Here is a 20,520-nt window from a genome sequence, read left to right on the forward strand (position 1 = left end):
AGACGTACATTAGGTGGATTACACTTTGCAGCTCAGGAAGAGGCAGAGATTAATCGACAGGCTCAAGGTAGCACAGAAAGTGTGTGGGAGAACTGGGAACTGAACCCAGATCTCCTGAGTCTTGGTCCAGAGCCATAGCCACAGCCACAAGATTGTCGCTCTGAATTCGGAAAGCAAGAATTTTATTAAGCAAAATTTATCTGTTGCCATATTTAAAAGGCATGCAATTACTGAAAATCTTGTCTATCATCAAGCATACCTGACATCATCCATCGAATTAGTCCAGCTACTCTGGATGTTAGCCACTTCAAATGCCTTACAAAATACTCAGGAGCGTCTCTCTGGTTTGGAATAAGGCAGTAGAAGTAAACCCAGTAGAAAAGTAATACATATTTGTCCTTTTCTATTTGCTTCATGGCTTAAGGTTTCTGTGGTGCCAACAAAAGCAGCCACAAATTCAGGGAGATGGGAAGGTCAATGAAGGAGCAGATTTTTTGCAAATATTTTGTCAAGATCAAAATGTTGCTAGTTTTTAAATCTCCATATACATTTTTCAAGGATTTCAGATCACATGCAGAGAAAAATTTGCTGGCCAAACACATTTAAGACAGTTTAACCTCTAAACAAGATCCAAAGAGAAATGAAGAAATAGTAAGTGTTCCTTTTACCAGAAGACACATCTTATTAGAGGGAATAACCAGAGCAAGGAATAGATGTGTTAGGAATTTCCAGATTATTAGTAACAGAAGTCAGGTTTCAGAGTAGCAGCCATGTTAGTCTGTATCCGCAAAAAGAAAAGGAGGACTTGTGGCACCTTAGAGACTAACCAATTTATTTGAGCATAAGCTTTCGTGAGCTACAGCATGCATCTGATGAAGTGAGCTGTAGCTCAGGAAAGCTTATGCTCAAATAAATTGGTTAGTCTAAAGTGCCACAAGCACTCCTTTAAAAAAAAAAAAAAAAAAAAAGGAGTGAGGTTAAATCCCAGACCTTAATGCAAATCACTTTTCCAACAACACCATCAAGCTTAGGCGTCTGAGCCTAACCACTCATACATTAGTCCAAAAGACTTACTGCTTTTTGTTTTAAATAGAGTTAAAATACTCAGCAATATAAATCTATTATGTTTTCGCAAAAGACAGGTCCATCAGAATCCCTTTAAAGCTAAACTAATATTATATTTAAAACCATTTTATGCCTAGGGCAGTAGGGTTTTACACAGCCATTTCCTGTGGGACTTTTGTAGGAAAGCTGACACACAAAGGTATTACTCAGATGGGCCTGAACCTAAACCCAGATCCGTTTGATGGCGTTCTGATCTGGATCAATCCATTTTGCAGCTCTGAGCTGCAAAGTAGTCTCAGAACTTTTTTAATGCATTCTTATGCTATCTCCTTGAACTGGGATGAGAGCTAGGAAAGACTTTTCTTTAATTAACTAAATCAAAGCAGGCGTCCAATAAAGTGAGATGAAGCATTTTCCATAAGCTGAATTAGTTGGGATGATAATACTCTTAACAGCCTGATCGAAAGCCCCATGGGAGTCTTCCATTGATTTAATGCATTTTGGATCAGTTACATTTAGTGAGGCTCCACAATGTCCTGCAAGACTGTGTTAAAAAGTAAACCCATCGAAGCAAAAGCGGTACTCCAATTCCAAATCAAATGCCATAGCAACTCACTGAAAGTGTATTGATTTGACTGCATGGTAGGTTTTGGAGCTCACAGGACTCCCTCCGTAGTTGGTACTTTCAGAAAAATGTTGGAGAAGAAAAGTAATCCAACGAATGAGGGAAGGGAGTAAAATCACAGTAAGCAGCACTCACAGAGATGTTTGACAGTTTTCTTAAGAGCAATGGAGAAAGCTTCTTAAATATCTTTATTAAAAAATTCAGAGGGTGGTACCGCAAACAGAACTTTTATAGGCTTAAGACCTTTACTGAAAAAAGCCCTAGCAGTTCATGCTACCACCTCTCACACACACTCACTCCTTCATTTTATGTGGGTTGGGTTTTTTGGTTTAAACTTTTGTCTTTCCTGGTGAACAGGGGTTAAAGAGAAACCTGACTTCGTTTCTCTCCTTCAAATTAGAATAGATCCTTGAAGGCTAAGAGCAAGAGCACCGTTTGCCGTTTGCCATTCTCCCCCAGTCGCTCCTCCAAATTCCTGCAGCCAAGTGGTTCAACAGCCCCTGAATGGCATACATAATGACATCATTGATTGAACCATAATAGAAGGGAAAGGGGGAGTGGGGAAAAGATGTATTTGTGTTACAGACAAAAGATAAGTTCTGTTTCACAGCAGGGACAAACGAAGAACCAGATGACTGGACAGAGTGAGGTCACAGAGTCCCCCCCAGCATTGTCTTCCCTTTAAGCAACCCCTTCCCCACTCCCTAAAGGTTTGTTAGGGACGCAAATCCTTTTCAAATGGCACCGTGGATAAAGAAAAGATCAGGAGTCCTGCTGACCCCTCGCAGCTCCTCGTCATTTATTTTTAAAATGACATCGTGTGTGTGTCAGCGTGTGCAAAGAGGTAACAGGAGGGGAAGAGACAAACACGAAGAAAGGAGTAACTGTAAACACTACATTACTATTAACATTAAAGCCGTTACAAAGGGGAAAGGCAAAGCAAAAGGACAACAAAATAATGGAACGCCCCCGCCAGAACCACTCAATTACCGTGTTTTTAGATTTCACCATTTCTTCCTCTCCCCTAGACTGGCAGCTCGTTTGGGGAAGCAACCTGCCACGAATCTGAAATTGGGGGCATACTTTGGGTATTGTGTTCATTAAATGATGGCCAAACTGAAATATGCAAAACACCCTGAAGTCTGGAGGACAGGAGTTGGTTCAGTCCATTTGAGAGAAGGCATTTGCATAGTTCACATTCAGACTGAGAACACAGCAAAGGTTCTGGACGGTTTCAATGCAGGGTTTTGGTTTGGCCTATGCCTAGCAGAAACACACCAAGTGAAATTATTTAGAGTGCACTGTTCGGGGTTGGGGGAGATATGCAACCCTCCCCAAAAAGAGAACCACTCACAAGCCGGTAACCAAAATGGGGAGACAAAAACAGATGGTGTCACCAGTGTGACAAGAGAAACAAGACAGAGGGATTCTACAGTCCAGTGTCTAAAGTCTGAGGAAGCGTAAGAAAGACACTAATATTATCAGGAGGGACTAAAAGACTTTCCATTAAAGAGGGAGGAAGAAAAATGCTCACAAACTCAAGCAGGACAGTGGTTCTCCCCCCCCCCCCCCATATCGCACTCACTGGTCACATGGTCCTGGCTCTGCCTCCTCCTTGTTTTCAGCTTCTAAATTGTATCCAACAGCCACAAATGCCCTCAGGCCTTTCCTGTTATTGTTCCATATAAGCTGCTCAGTTCTGGAGTTGCCACAGGGATGTAACATGAATAGAAAAGAAGAAGTCCAGGAGACCCCTCCCTCAAAGGTTCACCTTACGGAAGCGTTTGAGAACCAGGAGAAAAGGAAAACCAACAAGAGTGGTATGGCACGGCACACAAACTGCCAGCAACTCAGAAAAGGGCTAACATACTAAACAGACACAAGGGGTAAAAATCCTAGTACCACTGGAAAGTCCTAGCCTAGACAGATACTTGGGCCTCAATGTCTGGATACCCCCAACTGAAGCCACCTTAAAGGGGCTGATTTCCAGACAGAAGTTCCTCAGCACTTTTGGAAAGTGAGGTCCCTTTAGGGTTCTGGCCCCCTAGGTCTTGGAATTTTTTAAATAGCTCCTACAAGTATGGGTTGAATTTGACACCATCCCTGCCTCGAAAGGGCACAATCCAACGCAGCCTAACATGAATACATAAGAAGGGGTAGAATGAGCTCCCAGAAGAGATAGGAGTAAACTAAAGGCCCATTTACTAAAGCTTATTGCCACAGAGACAGCAAAACATTAGTAAGTAGAGGAGGGAGGACCTAGAACCTTGGAGAGGTGAAGAGTTCGCTAGATGAAGAAGAATGCCTTGAAGACTTTGCTTAGATACAACAGTGCTAGACACTTCGGAAAAATCAAAATGTACACTGAAAGAGATGGTTGGTGGGACAGAAACAGAGGAAGCCTGCTTGGAAGAACTGGATTTGGAGGGAGGATTGAAGAAGATAGGGAAAATTGGTCAGAGCTTATGGGCATCACGGAGATTGGAAAGTGCAGGGCCCAGGATGGCCTGAGAACAGAGCTACGCAGAGCCTTGCCATTGTTAATTCAGCACCTTGGGTAATTTACAGACCTATGAGCAGCTTAAAATCCAAGTCAAGGAACGAGAGCATGAAGCTGATATGGAAGGAAAGCCAGCGACAGGGCTGGAGAGATGTGTGATGTGGTATGGGCAAGGCGGAAAATTATGTTAGCTGCAGAATTTTGGATCTAATGGAGAAGGAAATTCAGATGAGGAGATGGCAGCAGCTCCAAGATTACTGCAAAAGGAACACGAAGGGGCCAGCCAAAGAGAACACCAGGACTGCAAAGGAAGGGGCTTGAGAATCTGGAGGGATTTGCTCTGTCATCCAAAGACCACTTCCAACCACCCTTCCAATGTAGGTGCTGGTGAGGGTCTGAATAATAGCTGCCTCTTCCTTCGGCAACCACGTTACAAGAGAAGAGCAAACTGAACAAAAGCCATAGAGACAGAGTGACTTACACAACACTGGGCTGAGTTTCCACTGTGCCATCTCCATTGGCACAATGACTTTTTAGGGGAATGCCAGGGAAGCGCCCTCACCACTACCAAGCCAGCAGGAGAGAGAGTTCCCAGAAGAGTTATAACCACATGGGGATGAGATTGGGATTCTGTGCTTGAAGGAGCACAGTTCAAAAAAAATCACACCACCCTGAACAATTTGTTACAAGTAACACCTAAGGACCCTACTACTTTGTGCATTTAACTGCACTTGCATCTCATCAGCTTCACTGTTTCCCATTTATGTGGTTCATTCAACAAAGCAACAGGGGCGAGGAAAAACATTTAAAAACAGGAAAATGTGATTGTAAAGCCACAAAATCTGACAAAGACTCGGGGGGAAGGTGTTGTACCTGGAGCTGCTTTAAACTGTTTAATTAGATTTCAAATTGATGATGTCCCTTTCAGGGAGCAACTTTTTACTGATTCCTACTTCTTTAAAATGTCCTGGCTATAGAAGAACCTCTTCAAAGGAGGTGAAAACTATTTAATTTTCACACAGAGACAGAAAGGCAGGTTGGTGTCATTGCAGCTTCTGCAAAGCATTCAGCATCCCTCAAGGAAATGCTACTTTTCTAAGTAGGTTTACAAAGATTTCCAACAAATACACAGATTTCCCTTCTTTAAAAAAAAAAAAAACAAAAAAACAGAACTACTTACATTTTTGTACTCACAGGAAATTAAAAATCAAAATGCGTTTTAGGATAAATTGTTATTTATTCAAAATGTAAATGGGGGAATTATAGAAGTCCAGAATGAAACAGAAAAGTAACTTCATCCTAATGTTTTATATTAGTGTCTCACTTTTAATCGTCAGGGAATAATGAATTCCATGCTGGAGCTCAAACCCATGCACTTAATCTTCAGGGGATATTCAGTCCTTTGTCAAACTTCTCCCGTTACATTTTGATTAACCATGGGCACGTTTTAAAATCTGGTTTTAGATGGAGTGGGGTGGGGTGGGGTGGCGAATCAGCAATTTTCAAACCTACCTATAACTCCTTAAAAGGATAAGCTTATCTAAATTATAACAGATCTTCATCCACACCTCAAGCAGCAATTGTGCATAGGATTTTCAAAGGTGTCCAAGAGTGAAAGTCAGTGGGAACTGGGCACTTTGGTGTCCTTCAAAAACCCTGCAACAGGAATGCTACAGACAGGAGGGAAAGGATTATTTTTCCTTCAGTGGAAGAACACTGTTCTCACAAAACAGAGACAGCAATGGCTCTTTATCCACACTTCCTGTACCTTAAGTTCAGATGTCGATTGCGGTACGCAGCGTTGGCTAAGTAGACCATACAGATAAGCTAGGTCAGCACAGGGAGATATCTAGGTCCCGGGAGTGGGAGAACTTGGACACAACCATTACTAGTCAAGAATTCTTGCAATGGTGTTTACTTAGCACCCCAAAAAACCTGCTAGGTGGATTACAGAGCAACAATGATAGGACAGTCTGTCACAAAAAGTTTACAATCCAGTAAAGGAATTCTGCCCGATAGACAAACCTGCCCACCTTCAGACAGTTGCAGTCTGTTCACATTTCCTATTATTTCATAAAGACCCCTTTTATTCTGCTCTCTACAAAGGAATTAAACTGCATGCTTGCAGGCTCATAACAGCATCAAACCCACATTAGTCTAGCACAGCTTTAAGATGCTTTTGTGTCCACATCTAACAGTAATAAGTTATACTATAACCTTGCCATAAACTAGAGGCTAAGACTGTGGACTTGAAAAAACAAACATCTCAAAACCAGGACATTAGGAATAGCCATGCTGGAAAACAGTGGTCAGGCTCAGTTTGGGCTGGGTAGCCATTTTTAAACGTGTTGGATAGTTCAAACAATATGGTGGAGAAGGCTAAAAGAAATATGGAACTGAGAAATCTGCTTTGATAAGATCATCCTTACATAACCCATGTTATGGGAAGTGACACTTTAGATGCTGATCCAGAAGAGTGCTGAGTGCCTTCTACTTCTACTGAGTAAGTTGGGAGGTTGCAGGTGCTCAGCACCTTAGGGTAAATGAACCAGGAAGCCAGTCTGGGCCTCTTGTTAAAGCAGTTGTCACCCAAAGCACACCTACCAATGTGGGTTTTTAAGGTCTCTGGTGGGAGCTCTTAGTAGTTTAGTCCATGTATCAACTACTCTGGGTAAAGAAATTTTACCTTTTCTTACCTTTGGTTCCTGTACCGATTGGACAGTAGCTCATATAATCAATGGAGCACACACAGCCCGCCCGCCCCCCCCCCCCCCATTGAGCTTTCAATGAGGTCCCTTCTTACAAACCCCTATCCATGGATTCTATTCCCTCCAGTTTGGAGTTCTTGAAAATCCTCCAGGGGATAAGCTGCTGGATTTCACAAATTTGCCTATTTGCTTTCAGTGGGAGACACATGAGGACTCATCACTTACCATAAATCTCCCTCTACGGTTCCACTATGTGCCAGCCAGGGTACATGGGCTCAGGACTGGTGTGAAATTTACCATGGGTACCACTGATCTACCTCTATTTCCCCCTGCAAGTTGTAGTTCTCCCCATACTCATTGCCAGTTTAATATACTGCTTCACTCCCTCTCCAAAGCCTCACCACACACTCCCTTTTGTGAGGCTATTTTTATGAGAAAAATCAGCTATAAATATCGTTTTAGTCTTTACATTCACCTTGCACCTAGGCACTTACTGGTTTCACTAAGGGTACAGCCCCACTAGGATTTGGGTTTCTTTCTCAGGCAAACCAGTACATTACCCACGTGTATGCTAGCTCTCCGGAGTTATTCCTTCTCATGCCTACATCCTGAGGAGTCCTGCCCTGCCCTATTCTTAAGCAGCCCAGATCAGTGAGCGCCTTTCTTTTTAAGCACACCGTATTAGCCTGCATTTGACAGCTTTCTTACTGGCCTTTGTCAAGAGGTGGTCTGGTGCTGAACTTAGCAGCAAACCAATATGTGAAAACATATTTTTGCCCCCTCCCCGCCATTCCTGAGTCCAGTTTCTAATCAGGTCTTTGTCACAGAAAGCTAATGATCACACAGACAGCAGCTGCAATTAGGAAATACAATCATCATACGTATGGAGACCAAGTTGCTGGCGGGGTGGGGGTGGGGCATGCAAGAGAGGAGACATGAGTGTTAAGTAAAAGACTAGAAAGCATTCTTATTACAGGAGGGAAAACAAATCCATGTTTCACACTCACAGCCCTCCTTTAGTCATGCAGCCTGTGCCATCAACGCAGCCATGTGCAGGCCATTAGGTAGAGAAACTCCTTCTCCCAGCAATCCAGTGGGTGGGGGAGGAGGCAGCCTAGCTTACTACACCCTTGTGTTAAAATCTCCATGACTGCCAGCACTATTCTTCACCTTGTCACTTCCCATTATCCTAAATCAACAGGCCTGCATTCACAGCTACTCAAGTTAGAAAATGGTGAGGTTGGTTTTTAAGGGGATGGGGGGAAGGAGGAGCAGCAAGGGGTGCAAACATACCAGACTGCTAGTTACGGTGTTGTGTAAGTGTGTGTGTCTCTCTCAGACAGACACACACACACACACAGTTGAACACTAAGTCATACAGGTATTCTATCCAAGCTTTTTCTGAAACAAACATGGAAAACATCCGATGAAGTGAGCTGTAGCTCACGAAAGCTTATGCTCAAATAAATTGGTTAGTCTTTAAGGTGCCACAAGTCCTCCTTTTCTTTATGGAAATTAAGGCTTCCAAATATTAGTACATAGTATATATATGCTAAAAAAATTCAGAGACAATCTGCAACTGTTAAGTGTAGCCACAAGTGGTATCCCCACATTCATATTTTGCCTTATAGAGTGACACATCTTAAGTTGAAGGAATCACGGGGGAACAACTGGGTCCAAATGACAACGTTTACTAAATGTACACAACATGCAAGAGCTAACTACATCAAGCACTGCTGCTCTGGCAGGGCTCAGTGGCTTCTGAAGACGCTGAGGGCCATTACTGGGCTCTCGGGCTATGTAAAGAGATATTCCCTCATGCCCATACACTGTAGACAGCAGAGGTTCCTTTTTTAATATACGTAGTGATGTAATATAAAGGGGTTTAGCAGCGTGAATTTGGGACTCTTCCAGATCACGCACAAACAATGAAGACAAGTTGTGCAGGGCAACCCAAATGAGGGCTCACAAGATTTCTACGCCACGCCCCTTTCGCTTCCTACTGTGTGTTATAGCAAAAGATTTTTCAAATGATTTAGCATTTTGTTTTGTTTTTTAAAATGGAACTTTTTTTAACCCCCCCACCTGTAAATCTCAATGCCTTAGTTACTCTTAGCCCAACTATACACAACTCAGAGGGAAACAGAAAATCCTCTACAAATTACCCAGAGCAACTTTTTTTAAATACCTAAAAATAAGAAGATTGAAACAGCCAGTATCACGAGAGTTTCAGGTCTAGGAAGAAGTACTGTGCATCCCCCTGAAAATCTTTCCTTTTCAAAGGCAGAGCTCCCGTCTGTAGCCCCACCGTGTCAAAAAGTACCAGATGCCTTGTAGTGCTCTCGGACTGAATAGTGACCATTCCTCCGAGAAGAAAAACGTTTCTGTGGCAGGCTGGTTTTTAAGAACTCCCAGCTGTAAGAAGCTGCTCAGATGTTTGGAATATTCAGAGCAGTCCTGGTGGGGAAGAGATAGCAGGCAGAACACTGGGGAGGTGCTCAAAGGTGCAGGATATACACAAGCTATTATATGGATCTAAGCACCACAATGGTGTAGGGATGTGCTTATATATGTATGTACGTTCGTTCTGTGCGCGCGCACAGATAGTGAATATACTCTCCTGTAGCACCTTTTATACAAACTGTACCACAAGGCACTACAGAGGGCAAAAACAATAGTGAAGGAGAGAAATTAAGAGGTGTGAAGAAGATAGAAGGGATGTTTTCAGGTATCATCTGAGAGAGTCCTTTAAGACTACTCCAGATGCTGCAGAGGAGAAGGCTACTGGGCCAACAGGGCTGTGATTGTGCGCAGGGATGGCAAGGAAGACCTACAACACGAGCAGAGGTAAACAAGGTCTAGGAATCAGCTGGAGAGTCCACAGAAAGTTTAAAAAACAAGACCCAACCAGGAATGGAGCTTGCTGCTAAAACGAGCCAGGAACCAGTCCTAATATCTCCTGTACCAACTACAGAGCTCCTGAAGACTGAGCTTTGTGGATTTATAGCTGTCTCCATATGAGAGGTCACGAGGAAGCTTCATTCTTCACATGATACCTAAACTGATGGAGGGTTTAGGAAGTCTCAGATTGAATACTGACGTGAAGCTCACGCCCTGACAGCATCCTAGCTCAGCATAAGCCATTTGCAATTACCAGCAATGTCACAGAGCACCAAGCTGGTCTTATTAAATATAAATGCCTATTGGGTAAGCTAGAAGGGGCTTCTTTTTCAGGTAGTTTTCTCCTTCCTGATCTGCCATCAGCATTTTCCCCCTCCTTTGCTTCTTTGGTGGTTAATATTTTCACATCCAGCGCTGGCAGGGGGTACTGGCCTGCAGGCAGAAAAATTCTCCAGGAAAAGGATTCCTCCTCAGCACGTTATTATAAGCTTGCTGGAAGCCAAACAATTAAGCCAACTGTTTTCTCTCTCTCATTTAGATATTTTGTACACACACAAACTTTCTGCTGGGCTCCTGACCCCTGCTCTCCCTCAATATCACACCAACGTCATGAAATAATCAGCCTGCCAGCTTTGTCCACCTAATCTCAAACGATGAGTGCAATAATTCTCATCTGCCACCTGTAAAATAAACCCTCATTAAAGAGAATTAAACCGGAGCAGTGACTGGTAGCTATGTTAATTCTTATTTAACTCTTCCGAACCACAAAGACGACTTTTTCCACCAAAAAGTGCAGCCTTCCATCACTGCTGACTAATAACCAAGCTGGCATGTCTAAGGAGCTCTCAAAGCACTGCAAAGGCATTACACAAGCGTCACAGTAGCCATAGGAGATGACCAAGTTCTCATTCCATTTTACAGATAGTGAAACAGACACAGAAAGGTGAAGCGATTTACCTGAATCAGTGTCAGTGCAGAGAATGGACCCCAGAAGTCCTGCATTCCAGTTTTCCCCACTCTAACCCCAGCTGACCATATCATCTCTAAAAAGAGATGTAGAATACATAGAAGCGCTCTTCATTGCAACTGCCCTCTTCCACCCTAACTCGATGTCATCACAACCTGGTGTTTTGGACATCACAGTACCCTCTGTACCATGAACAACCATTCCCACACGTGGCATCACTGAGTAATGGGTAGAAACCTATGTGTGTATACACACCCCGTTGCGGTTAAAGAGACTTTGGAGTCAAGATTCTCTTTTTCCATTCACAGCTCTGGGAGGGAGTGTTTCTAGTGCTTAGAGTAGGGAACAAGGATTCAGGACTCCTGGATTCGATTTGCAATACTGCCCCGACTCAGTGCATGACCTCGAAACAGTCACTTCATCTATCTGATCTCAACGTCCATGGGGCTGAGGGTTAATCAGCCAACTGTCTGTAAGGCAGTTTGAGACCTCCACATTAAAGGAGAGGCATAAAAGCCAATTACTTTGGTCATCTGCTCAGATAGGGAAAGGTATTTGATAATGCAATGCAGGGCATGGGGGAGCTTTGTGCTTTTATGTTATCCCTAGAGCTTTGACTTTTACATTGGTGGCAACACTCTCAGCAGGAGACTTACAAGGCTATTTTATAGAAAAAAAGCAAACCAACCCCTTGGAGAAATGCTTCTGCATCACCAGCTACCACGAAGCCTACCCATAAAACATGCAGCTATAACTCCAGCCCGTGGGGAGCCAAGAGCTCCCAGTGTTACAGGGAGAGGGAAATTTACAAGTGTGTGTATGGGCTAAGTAGGAATCAAGGGATGGCAGCTTCAGGTCAGAGGAATTGTGTTTTAACAGGAGGCTTCACAAGAGAGGATGGGGAGGGTGGGTTAGTACTAGGGCGAGATAAATGCTTGCTTGGTTTTATTTTGAATGTTAATTTGATGGACCTGTACCGCCAAGACCCAAGCAAGCACCTGCCCTCTGTTCTGCCAAAATCAGCCTTTTCCTGCTAGGTCCCTTCTGAAATATTGGGGCCTTTCCTCCCTTTTAGGTGGAGAGAAAGAGGATTTTAAACTTGAAAGATTTCACCCTGGAGGGCTAGTCAGGGGGTTCAAAGCTACAGATGAGTTCTCAGCCACTAATGCAGCTCTGCATTTGCTCCCTTCTCTCAGCAGGTCTGAAATCCCCCTTAAGCAATGATTCTCTCACCCCACCCCCCTTCCCTTCTTCCAAACCAATTTGAATAGGAAATGAAGTGTGGCTCTGTGGAGACAATGGCTTATTGTAAAGTTCTTGCTGCTACGCAGGGTATAAAAACCTGCCACGGCACATGTAAACATTAGCAACTGCCAGGCTCCGCTGTAATGAAAAGCTATAAAGAACACCCAGGTGGGAAGCACAATACTACAGGCTAATTAAAGTAACCAATAATATTCCTCACAGGAATGTGAGAGTGTGTTCCGCTCAGTGGGAGAAGCCACTGCTAAGCCTATGAACTCAGCTTCCTGATGGAACAGAAACAAAAAAAAAAAAGACATAGCACTGCAAAGGCTGCCATCACTGCTGGACACCTTGCTTTGTAAAAGGCACAAGGGCGGCATCTGGAGTTAAATCACAAGCCTAGAAGTCGGGCAAACTGGATGCTAGACCTAACTCTGTCATGGATTTGTGACCTTGGGCAAGTAGTTTTCCCATCCTGCTATGCCACCATCTGTAGAAGGAGATCAGTTCATTAATGAACTTAGCCTGTCATTTATGTTTGTAAAGCACTCATTCAGATCAGGTGCAGCACGTGACTGCTTTCAATCTCTTCAAGATTCTGGAGCAAAGAGACCATTGAAGGCCCTCTCAGAAATGCTGAGCGTTATTACAAAGCCCCAGATCTACAAGCTGCAGCCATGAACGCTGACAAGGCATATATCCTTCCTGAAAAACAACAGTTCCTAGTGACAGGGTTAATGATGTTTGAGCAGCCTCTCACCCTGACCTGCCCTTCCACATATTCCAGCTTTAATGCACTTGCCCGATTCCCCCACCCCCAAAGGGATGTGTGGGGGAGGAACAGTGGCCTCCAACACCAATTATTTTCTACATCACTGAACTTCCTGGCTCCACATTTGCAGAGTCTGGCATTTCACTCTGACTTGCTGAAGAAACAGATGCAGTAAAATGTCCACGGTACAAACCCCGTGAGAAAGAGGGGGTTATATATCAGTGGTGGAGGGAAGAGGACAAATCCATCCCCTTACACTCTTTCAAAGAGAGAAGAAGGGTTTCCAAACCCCACTGGCACAGCCACTGCAAATGGACAAGATTTTTCTTCACTTCCTGTCCTAGAGTGCTGCGCAGTGTCGTTGTGCACTGGTAAATCAAGGTTGCACTTCACCCCAGAGGAGGAGAAGGTTATTCCTGTCTGATGTTTAGTGATTCAAACTGCTGTATCAATGTAAGAGGGTATTACTGATCCCCCTCTTTTCTATCAGTCTCCCCCAAACAGGACTAGATGCAGCTCTTTTCCCCTGTCCATTTTAATCTCTCCTACTGCAGAACATTTCTATGCAGGGGATTGTTGTACTGGTGATGATGCCTGTGCTCCCACACTCTTCCTCTTCCTCCTGACATGTATACTGCCCTTCCCAGCTCACTCAACATCTTGTCACCAAAAAGATCCAGTCTCTCCAGGCAAGGTGGAATTGTGCTTCGTTCGCTGTAGTTCCAATCAGACGCGCTCAGTCAAATCCTGTGTGCGGGCGCACACGCATACACGCACACGAGTCTTTGAACCTAATGGCTAAGGGGACCTAGAGCTCTGTCCGGCATTTTCAATCATTTGATGCATTACAGTTTTGAGTCACTTTTCAAACTGAGCTCTGGAGCCTCTCATCCCAAGGGAAGTCATTACCTTGCGGAAAAAGATCAGTTGTGAAGACCGATCAGGTCTACCACCTATAGAATACAAGTCAAATGCCTGAAAACAATCCAATTATAAAGACTCCTCAACTGTCTCTCCTTCCCACTTGTTACATTTTATGAAGACTATCTTGACAGCCCCTGGAAGGAAGCCCTCTATCCACCAGCCTGGCCTTGGCAGTCAGGCTTCCTCAAAACCAACAAAATTACAGCCAAACAAAGAGAGGAAAGGACTGGGGGTAAGGAAAACGATGCTGACAAGAGTCCTCATGTGGCGTGATGCATGGAGCCCTGTATCAGCAACAAGAGGTAAAAATCTCAGGAAGCAAGACAACTTAGAACTTTCACTATTCTGAGCACTGTGCTAATCTGTAGGTGCAGACAATGTCCTAGAGGCCAATGCACCTTACCTTCTTGGAGGCTGAAGAGACATTCAAACCAAATCTTTGAGCCCTTTCCTTTAATTTATCCATGTTTACCTACAAAGACACAGGAAACAGTTTAACGTTTAAGTCATTGTCACTTGAACTGTAAGATTAGGAAAACTAAAAGACCAACTGTGGTTGGGAGAGGGCAGCCTGTGAGAAGGGTCCCAGGACAGAACAGCCCATTCTGATGGGTCTGTGGAAAATGTGGTCAAGCGAGAGACACTCCTGTGAGCACTCCCTCTCTGTGCTAGGTCGGCAGACTCAGCAGCGACACCTGTCAGCTACAGAGGGGAAGAAGAGCCACAAGGCAGAAAACTGTGCCCCAAATGAAGCAGCCAAGAACTTCCAGAGAGCTGTATTCTGCTCCCAAGCTTCATTAACAGGCATCTCTTAAAGCTCCAGTATTGGCCCAAAGGACAATGCTACAGATGGTGAATTCTCCCATTGAAGGACCAGCTCGTTCAACAGATTCCTTTTTTTTTTTTTTTTTTTTTTACACTGTAAATCAAATGAACTTAGTACTCTTCCTTCAGCAGCCAGATACAATTAACACGATGGAAGGAAACTTCCTGCCTCTCAGACAAACACACCAGCCATCTCTCTCCAACTCCTGTCATTTTCAGTAACCACTGTGTTTCATTCTTACTCTTCAGGAACTACTAGGACACATCTAGTCAAGCCCCATGTCAAGTTATTTTCCCTTGCTTTGCCCAGGTCATAAGCAATAGGGTTTCCCTTTGGGGAAGTATCCCACAGTCTAATGAATCCCAGTTTTGGATTTCATTGACAAGTCTTCTACAGTATGTGGTGCCATGGAAGAAAATGGGGTCCCTGACGCTAACCTACTTCTGAGCAGTATTTGCAAAACATCTTCCAAAAACACTCAGTACAAGAGAATCCTGGATTAGACCCCAAACTTGCTTAAATTAGCTTTCTGTTGCATCTTGCACCAATAATTTACCATGATCAAGCAGCAAGGTACTAAGCAGACTGTGAAGAAGTGGGAATGTTCTTAATGTTTTCTCTGACTACTGTGTGGGTGCCTCAGTTTCCCCTAGACATTTCTTAAGTATCTAGGTGGTGAGATAAGGGTATGTGATTGTTACAGAGCCCTAGAGGGCTAGTGTGATGGTGTCTGCATAGAGAATGGCCAACACCCTGTCTCCTGGCAACTGATGCCCTGGGCCCCTCCTCTGCAAAGGTGCCAACTGAAGGTGTTGGAGAACAAAGATCAGGTGGCCTCCTGGCCCAGGAAAGGGACAAAGGCCAGAGGAGGGGCTGGAGAGTTACACTTTGGAGCTGGCTGGGGAAATGGAGGGAGACCCAGATGAGGCTCTGGCCTCCCTGCCCCCCAAGACGGACCTGACTAAGGGGTCCTGTTCTCTGTACCTACAAGTTCGGTTTTAGACCACGTTCCTGTCATCTAAAAAACCTTCTGTTTTACTGGCTGGCTGAGAGTCATGTCTGACTGCGGAATTGGGGTGCGGGCCCACTGGCTTCCCCAGGAGCCCTGCCTGTGCGGACTTGCTGCGGGAAGCCCACGGTGTAAGAAGGGGATGCTGAATGCTCCGAGGTCAGCCCCAGGAAGGTCAAAGCTGCGTAAGCTTCTTGCCCTGGAAACAGTCTTCACAGAGACAGGAGACTTCCCCAGAGTCCTGATTGGCTTCGTATGGAGTAGTTCCAGAGCATCGCCCGGTAACTCCGTGACACAGGCTACCCACGCAGCTCAGAACTTACATTTCCAGTTGAAATCTGAGGTAGAATAGTGCACCATTTGGACATTAGAAAGAAAGGGTCATTTACTGTAGGAAAACAGGAGGCTGTACAGAATCTAGGTTCTTGGAGCAATGCATATAACAGTTCAAGCGAAAAGGCCAAAGACAGAACACCAGGCACACAAGCGGGAAGCTCACATGCAATATTAATAAAATATTTGCCTTTATTCCTTCAGGCATTTAGTTCTAAAGCCAGCTTATCCAGGAGTGCGGTCAGCTGAGAGAGGCAGCCAAATATTGCACAGAGGAGGGGGTCCTAGCAAACTTAATGCCTGTATAACCTTAAGCAACCTCATGCATATCCTACCTGGTTTGTTTTGGGGGTTTACTATTTACTCCTGGGGATGGAGACTTGTCTGAACAAGCTAAACACTTTTGGTATTGTGATTAAAGGGCATGATCGGCTATAATTATAAGCAATAAGCATTCCTTACCGTAGGCTTGCTGTCTGCAGACAGACCTGAGATTGGGGAAGGGGAAGACACAGTGATCAGAAATGGCAAGAACAGTTTTAAACAGAGTTCTCTGACCCCCTTGGCAAAGATGTAGTTTAAGCAATCTCCACTGGATCGTGATTGAACAGAACTAGCTGGGTATCCCTCATGTTCTAGTGAGCTGAACACAAGTGAGAGTGCCAGGAATTGAAGTCCATTTTAATCCTGGCTGACACTGTCTCGCTGTGTGACCTTGGAGATAGTCACTTCATCCCTGATTCCGTCTCCCCATATGTAAAAATACAGATAGCCCTCTTGTGAGGTAGCAGAGGGCTTTGACAATTAGGAGTGGTATTTTTAAAGGTAGCCCAGCTCCCAATGATTGCTCATGGCAGCTGGGCGCTGTACAAAAATCTGGCTGTTAGCGTCTAGCCACGTTTAGACACAAGAAAGACACACTGAACTAGGTAGCTCAGAGCCACTCTGAAAAAGGACAAGGACGATGCATTTCCATTTCCTATCCTGGTTTCTTCCAGCTCACTGATTCTGGTGATCACTAGGGAAAGGGACACAAGCAGTTGGAAGACCACGAAGTCCCATTTGGCTTTTTCTGTATAGGAAGCGTTAAATATCTGCTGAAGGGTTAATTCTATAGATTAACTCTACTTGATTTGCTTACCTTTAGTGGAAGCTGTGGACATACCAAACCTGTAGAAAGTAAATAGAGTTTTGTCAGAGACTCAGAGCTGCACTATAGGGTAGGAAAGCGTCTGAGTCGCCAAGCATAAGATGTAGGGGGAGCGTTTCCTTCAAAAATTCTTCATGAGGGCACTTGAGACAAATTGATCTTTGGGTGGGATTAGCTTCCAGTTAATGCTACGACTGTAGTGATTACTGCTGTATTTACTTTGCAAAATGGAAAACTCTGCAGAGCTAGCATCAGCACCATTGTTCCATACAAGCAGCCTCAAAGCCCCTCAATAACCACCTTTCCCTTTGTTATTCTACATCACAGGGAGTAGGCAGCATAAATTTCCTGGTATTTTAGGATCAAGGTAAGTGACACGGATTACATACACAAAGCATGCTGTGCTAGTGCTAGCAAATCAGGTTTAAAAGTATCGTCCAAGTGCTGAATACCAAACACTTGCCTCATATTTTGAGCACAATCTTCCCCTGCCTTAGCCACCTGTGACACTCAGGAGGGCAGCCAGACAATGTTACCTAGCAGTTAACTCGCAGGCTTCTGCTCTAAGACTCCCATCTTGCATTCTGAGCTCTGTCAATAATAATCCTGGCCAAGCCCCTTCCCAAGACTCAGTTTCCCCATCTGTAAATGGGGATAAAAACCACTTCCCTCTCCTGTTGGGGAAGGCACAAGTATAGGGGTTGTGAGGCTTCAATCGTTAATATTTGACAAGTGCTTTGATGTACTAGGACGAGAGATGCTTAGGCAAGCAACAAGGACTACAAAGTGGGCAAAGCCTTCCAGAAACTCAGGTAAGCAGCTTCCCGAAAGGCAATCCAGTTAGGAAGCAGCTTTCACCTCCTCCTTACATGCCTCAAAAATCCAGAGACTTTCAATCCCCAATGCTGCCCCAGATCCCCACACACAGAGCTGTGGCGAGGATCCATGTCAGTATGACCTGTCAACAAGACAAGAGTCTAGCATTTTTCCACCAAATAAAAAAATTGTGACAGCGCTCCAAGCAGAGACTTACCGAGCTGCTCGTGCCGCCTTCTTACTCTCCAAGCTCACAGGGACATTGAATCTCTCAGCCCGTTTCTGCATTCTCTGAAACAGGGAGACGAAAAAGAGCAAGACTTAATCCAGCCATACTGGCAGCCAGTTCAGGGGCACATCTTAAACTGGGGATGCCCGCATTCAATTCCCAAGAAAGCATTACCATCAAGCTAGGAGGCCAAGAGCCCACTCTTAATTTGCGGCCTAGTATGTAAACACAGGGATCAGAGTTCCTGGGCTCCATCCCCAGTTCTGCCAGAAACTCACCAGGACTGAGCAAGTTTCTTCACCTCTTTATGCCTCAGTTCCCCCTCCCCGCTTAAAACAGCTATTCCCCATCCTCATTGTGAGGACTACAGATCCTTGGAGAGAAAGCACTACAGAAGGGAAAACCAAACAAAAGGTGTGTAAAATTGTCACAAAATCATCTGAGATCTGCCTTAACAGATCATTAGAGCAGAGACCTGCAGCTGATCAGCTTTGCCCTCATCCCACAAACAGCGGGAGAGAGTTGCTATTTGCATGGTCTGTATCATGGCCATCCCTTAAACTTTGGGATACAGGCCTAGCAATGTCGCTCTCCTTTATTTCTATGGCAGTGATGAACAACATAGTAATAAAAATCTATCTAATCCTAGAGAAAGCTTTTCTCCGGTGAAGTCCGGGGCACCTGCAGCTCCCCAACTTTAAATCTGAGCAGAGGGTATCAGCAGCTCACCTGACCACAGCAGGTCATGACTTATTAAACATCTGTATGGAAAGGGAATTGCCAAAGGAGGCACAGATTAGCACACTGACCCAGAGGCAAAAGGATGGACTTTTTTCCTTTTTAAATTAGAAAAATACAGATCTGCTGCTGGGCGAAGACTGGCATGCCAAGCCGGTGAGACAGAACCGTGCACATCTCATCCGGGGAGAACCTTGTGCCAAAAGGCAAAGAAGCAGAAGCCCTGGCACTGAGCAACTGTGACTTTCCCTCCAGCGGCAGGAAGAAAGCAGCAAGCTTAACGGGCCTCAGCTGATTTCCAAAAAAATGCAAACAAGAATTTTTTTTTAAAAGTGAAACAAGAAGAAGAAATGTTCGAAAAGAAGGGTTATTTCAAAAAATGGAATTTGTTTCTTAAATCTTAGAACAAGTCTTTCTGAGGGTGACAGGCACAATTCACACAGCTGGCTCAGCCTTTCAAGTGGAGTTTATCACTTAGCAGTGAAAATACGATTAATGCTGAAATTCACCATCACGGGAAGGACCCAGCCTGCCATCCTTTCCCACAGACAAAGCTCCCACAGACCAAGATGCAGTCTGCCTTGCTTGGAAAGGAACGAAGGACGAAAGTGTTGAAAGCACAGGGGTGCATGTGTGTTCACACACATACATACTTATTTATAACCCTTTAAGTATTTTTATACTTAAGAGGAAAGAAATTTGATTAGCTATTTAGTGCCTTATTATTATTTATACAAGACCATACAAGTTAATTTGGTGCTTTACAGCTAAGAGCAACTGGGAATTTTTTAGTGCCTCTGACTAAAAGTAGCTGCAGTAACCATTCCCTTGACTATTGTCAAGCATGGAACAAACTTCTATGTGAAAAGAGACTGAAAACACTGGGACTGTTTACCTTCGAGGGGAGAGCAATATGGGGGATGCAGTAAGAGGTATACAAAATCATGGTCTAGAGAAGTTAGACCAAGCTCTGCAACTCACCCTCTGCCATAGCACAAGAGTATGTTTAATGAAACAAAGGGAATATGTTTAAAATCTATAAGAAATATTTGTTCATGCATTAGCCTGCTGAACTCATGGCCCCCAAGGTAGAATTCAGGCCAAAAGCTTAGCGAGATTCAAAAAAAAAGGATTGGACATTTATATGAACAACAAGAATATCCAGAGTTGTTATAGCAAACAATATAACCACAGACAAGGGCTTTGGAAGGCACACTCCTGCTTCTGGGCACATGCCAGCCTGAGTATTACGGGCTACGAGGGGGCAGTTTATGTGCAGATTTTTGCACCTATCACTGAAAGGGCTAGTATTAGACACTGTTGGGGGTAGGATATTGGACTAGATGGAATACTGGTCTGATCCAGGTAATTCTTAAGTTCTTAAAGACTTACTAACCCTTTGTTACACTAAGCTCCTTATGGTATTAAAACAGAATTTTAAAAAATGTGATTTACTTATGCTCTTACTTTACACTTGCATTTCATTCCACTTGGACCAATGAGGCCCAGGAAGGTGAAATGACTTGCCCTAGGTCACATGGCAAGTCAGTGGCTGAGCTGGGACTAGAACCCAGGAGTCCTAGAAACATCAGTGGGATGCCATCTACACAAATCTACTCCAGTAGGTGTCTACAGACCTTGATTAAAAAGGTAATTTACATGACAAAAACATGCTTTCTTTGTGAATAGGTCTTGGCAGAGTTTGGAACTGA

General features: G+C 44.2%; 1 protein-coding gene across 3 annotated transcripts in view; it reads right to left on the reverse strand.

Annotated features, from left to right (window-relative positions):
- SARNP (SAP domain containing ribonucleoprotein) overlaps positions 1 to 20,520 on the reverse strand; it is a 47,497-nt gene that overhangs the window by 15,334 nt on the left and 11,643 nt on the right. For 2 of the 3 annotated variants that reach the window (XM_074935373.1, XM_074935374.1), the window contains exons 6-9: positions 18,059 to 18,132; positions 17,017 to 17,045; positions 16,338 to 16,363; positions 14,111 to 14,179 (exon numbers count right to left, since the gene is read on the reverse strand). In XM_074935373.1, the coding sequence (XP_074791474.1) occupies positions 14,111 to 14,179; positions 16,338 to 16,363; positions 17,017 to 17,045; positions 18,059 to 18,132 (198 nt within the window). The remainder of the gene's footprint in view (positions 1 to 14,110; positions 14,180 to 16,337; positions 16,364 to 17,016; positions 17,046 to 18,058; positions 18,133 to 20,520) is intronic. The other variant, XM_074935375.1, reaches the window with a different exon arrangement.

The sequence above is a fragment of the Natator depressus genome, chromosome 20, assembly GCF_965152275.1.
Source record: "Natator depressus isolate rNatDep1 chromosome 20, rNatDep2.hap1, whole genome shotgun sequence".
In the NCBI taxonomy this organism is placed as follows: domain Eukaryota; kingdom Metazoa; phylum Chordata; order Testudines; family Cheloniidae; genus Natator; species Natator depressus.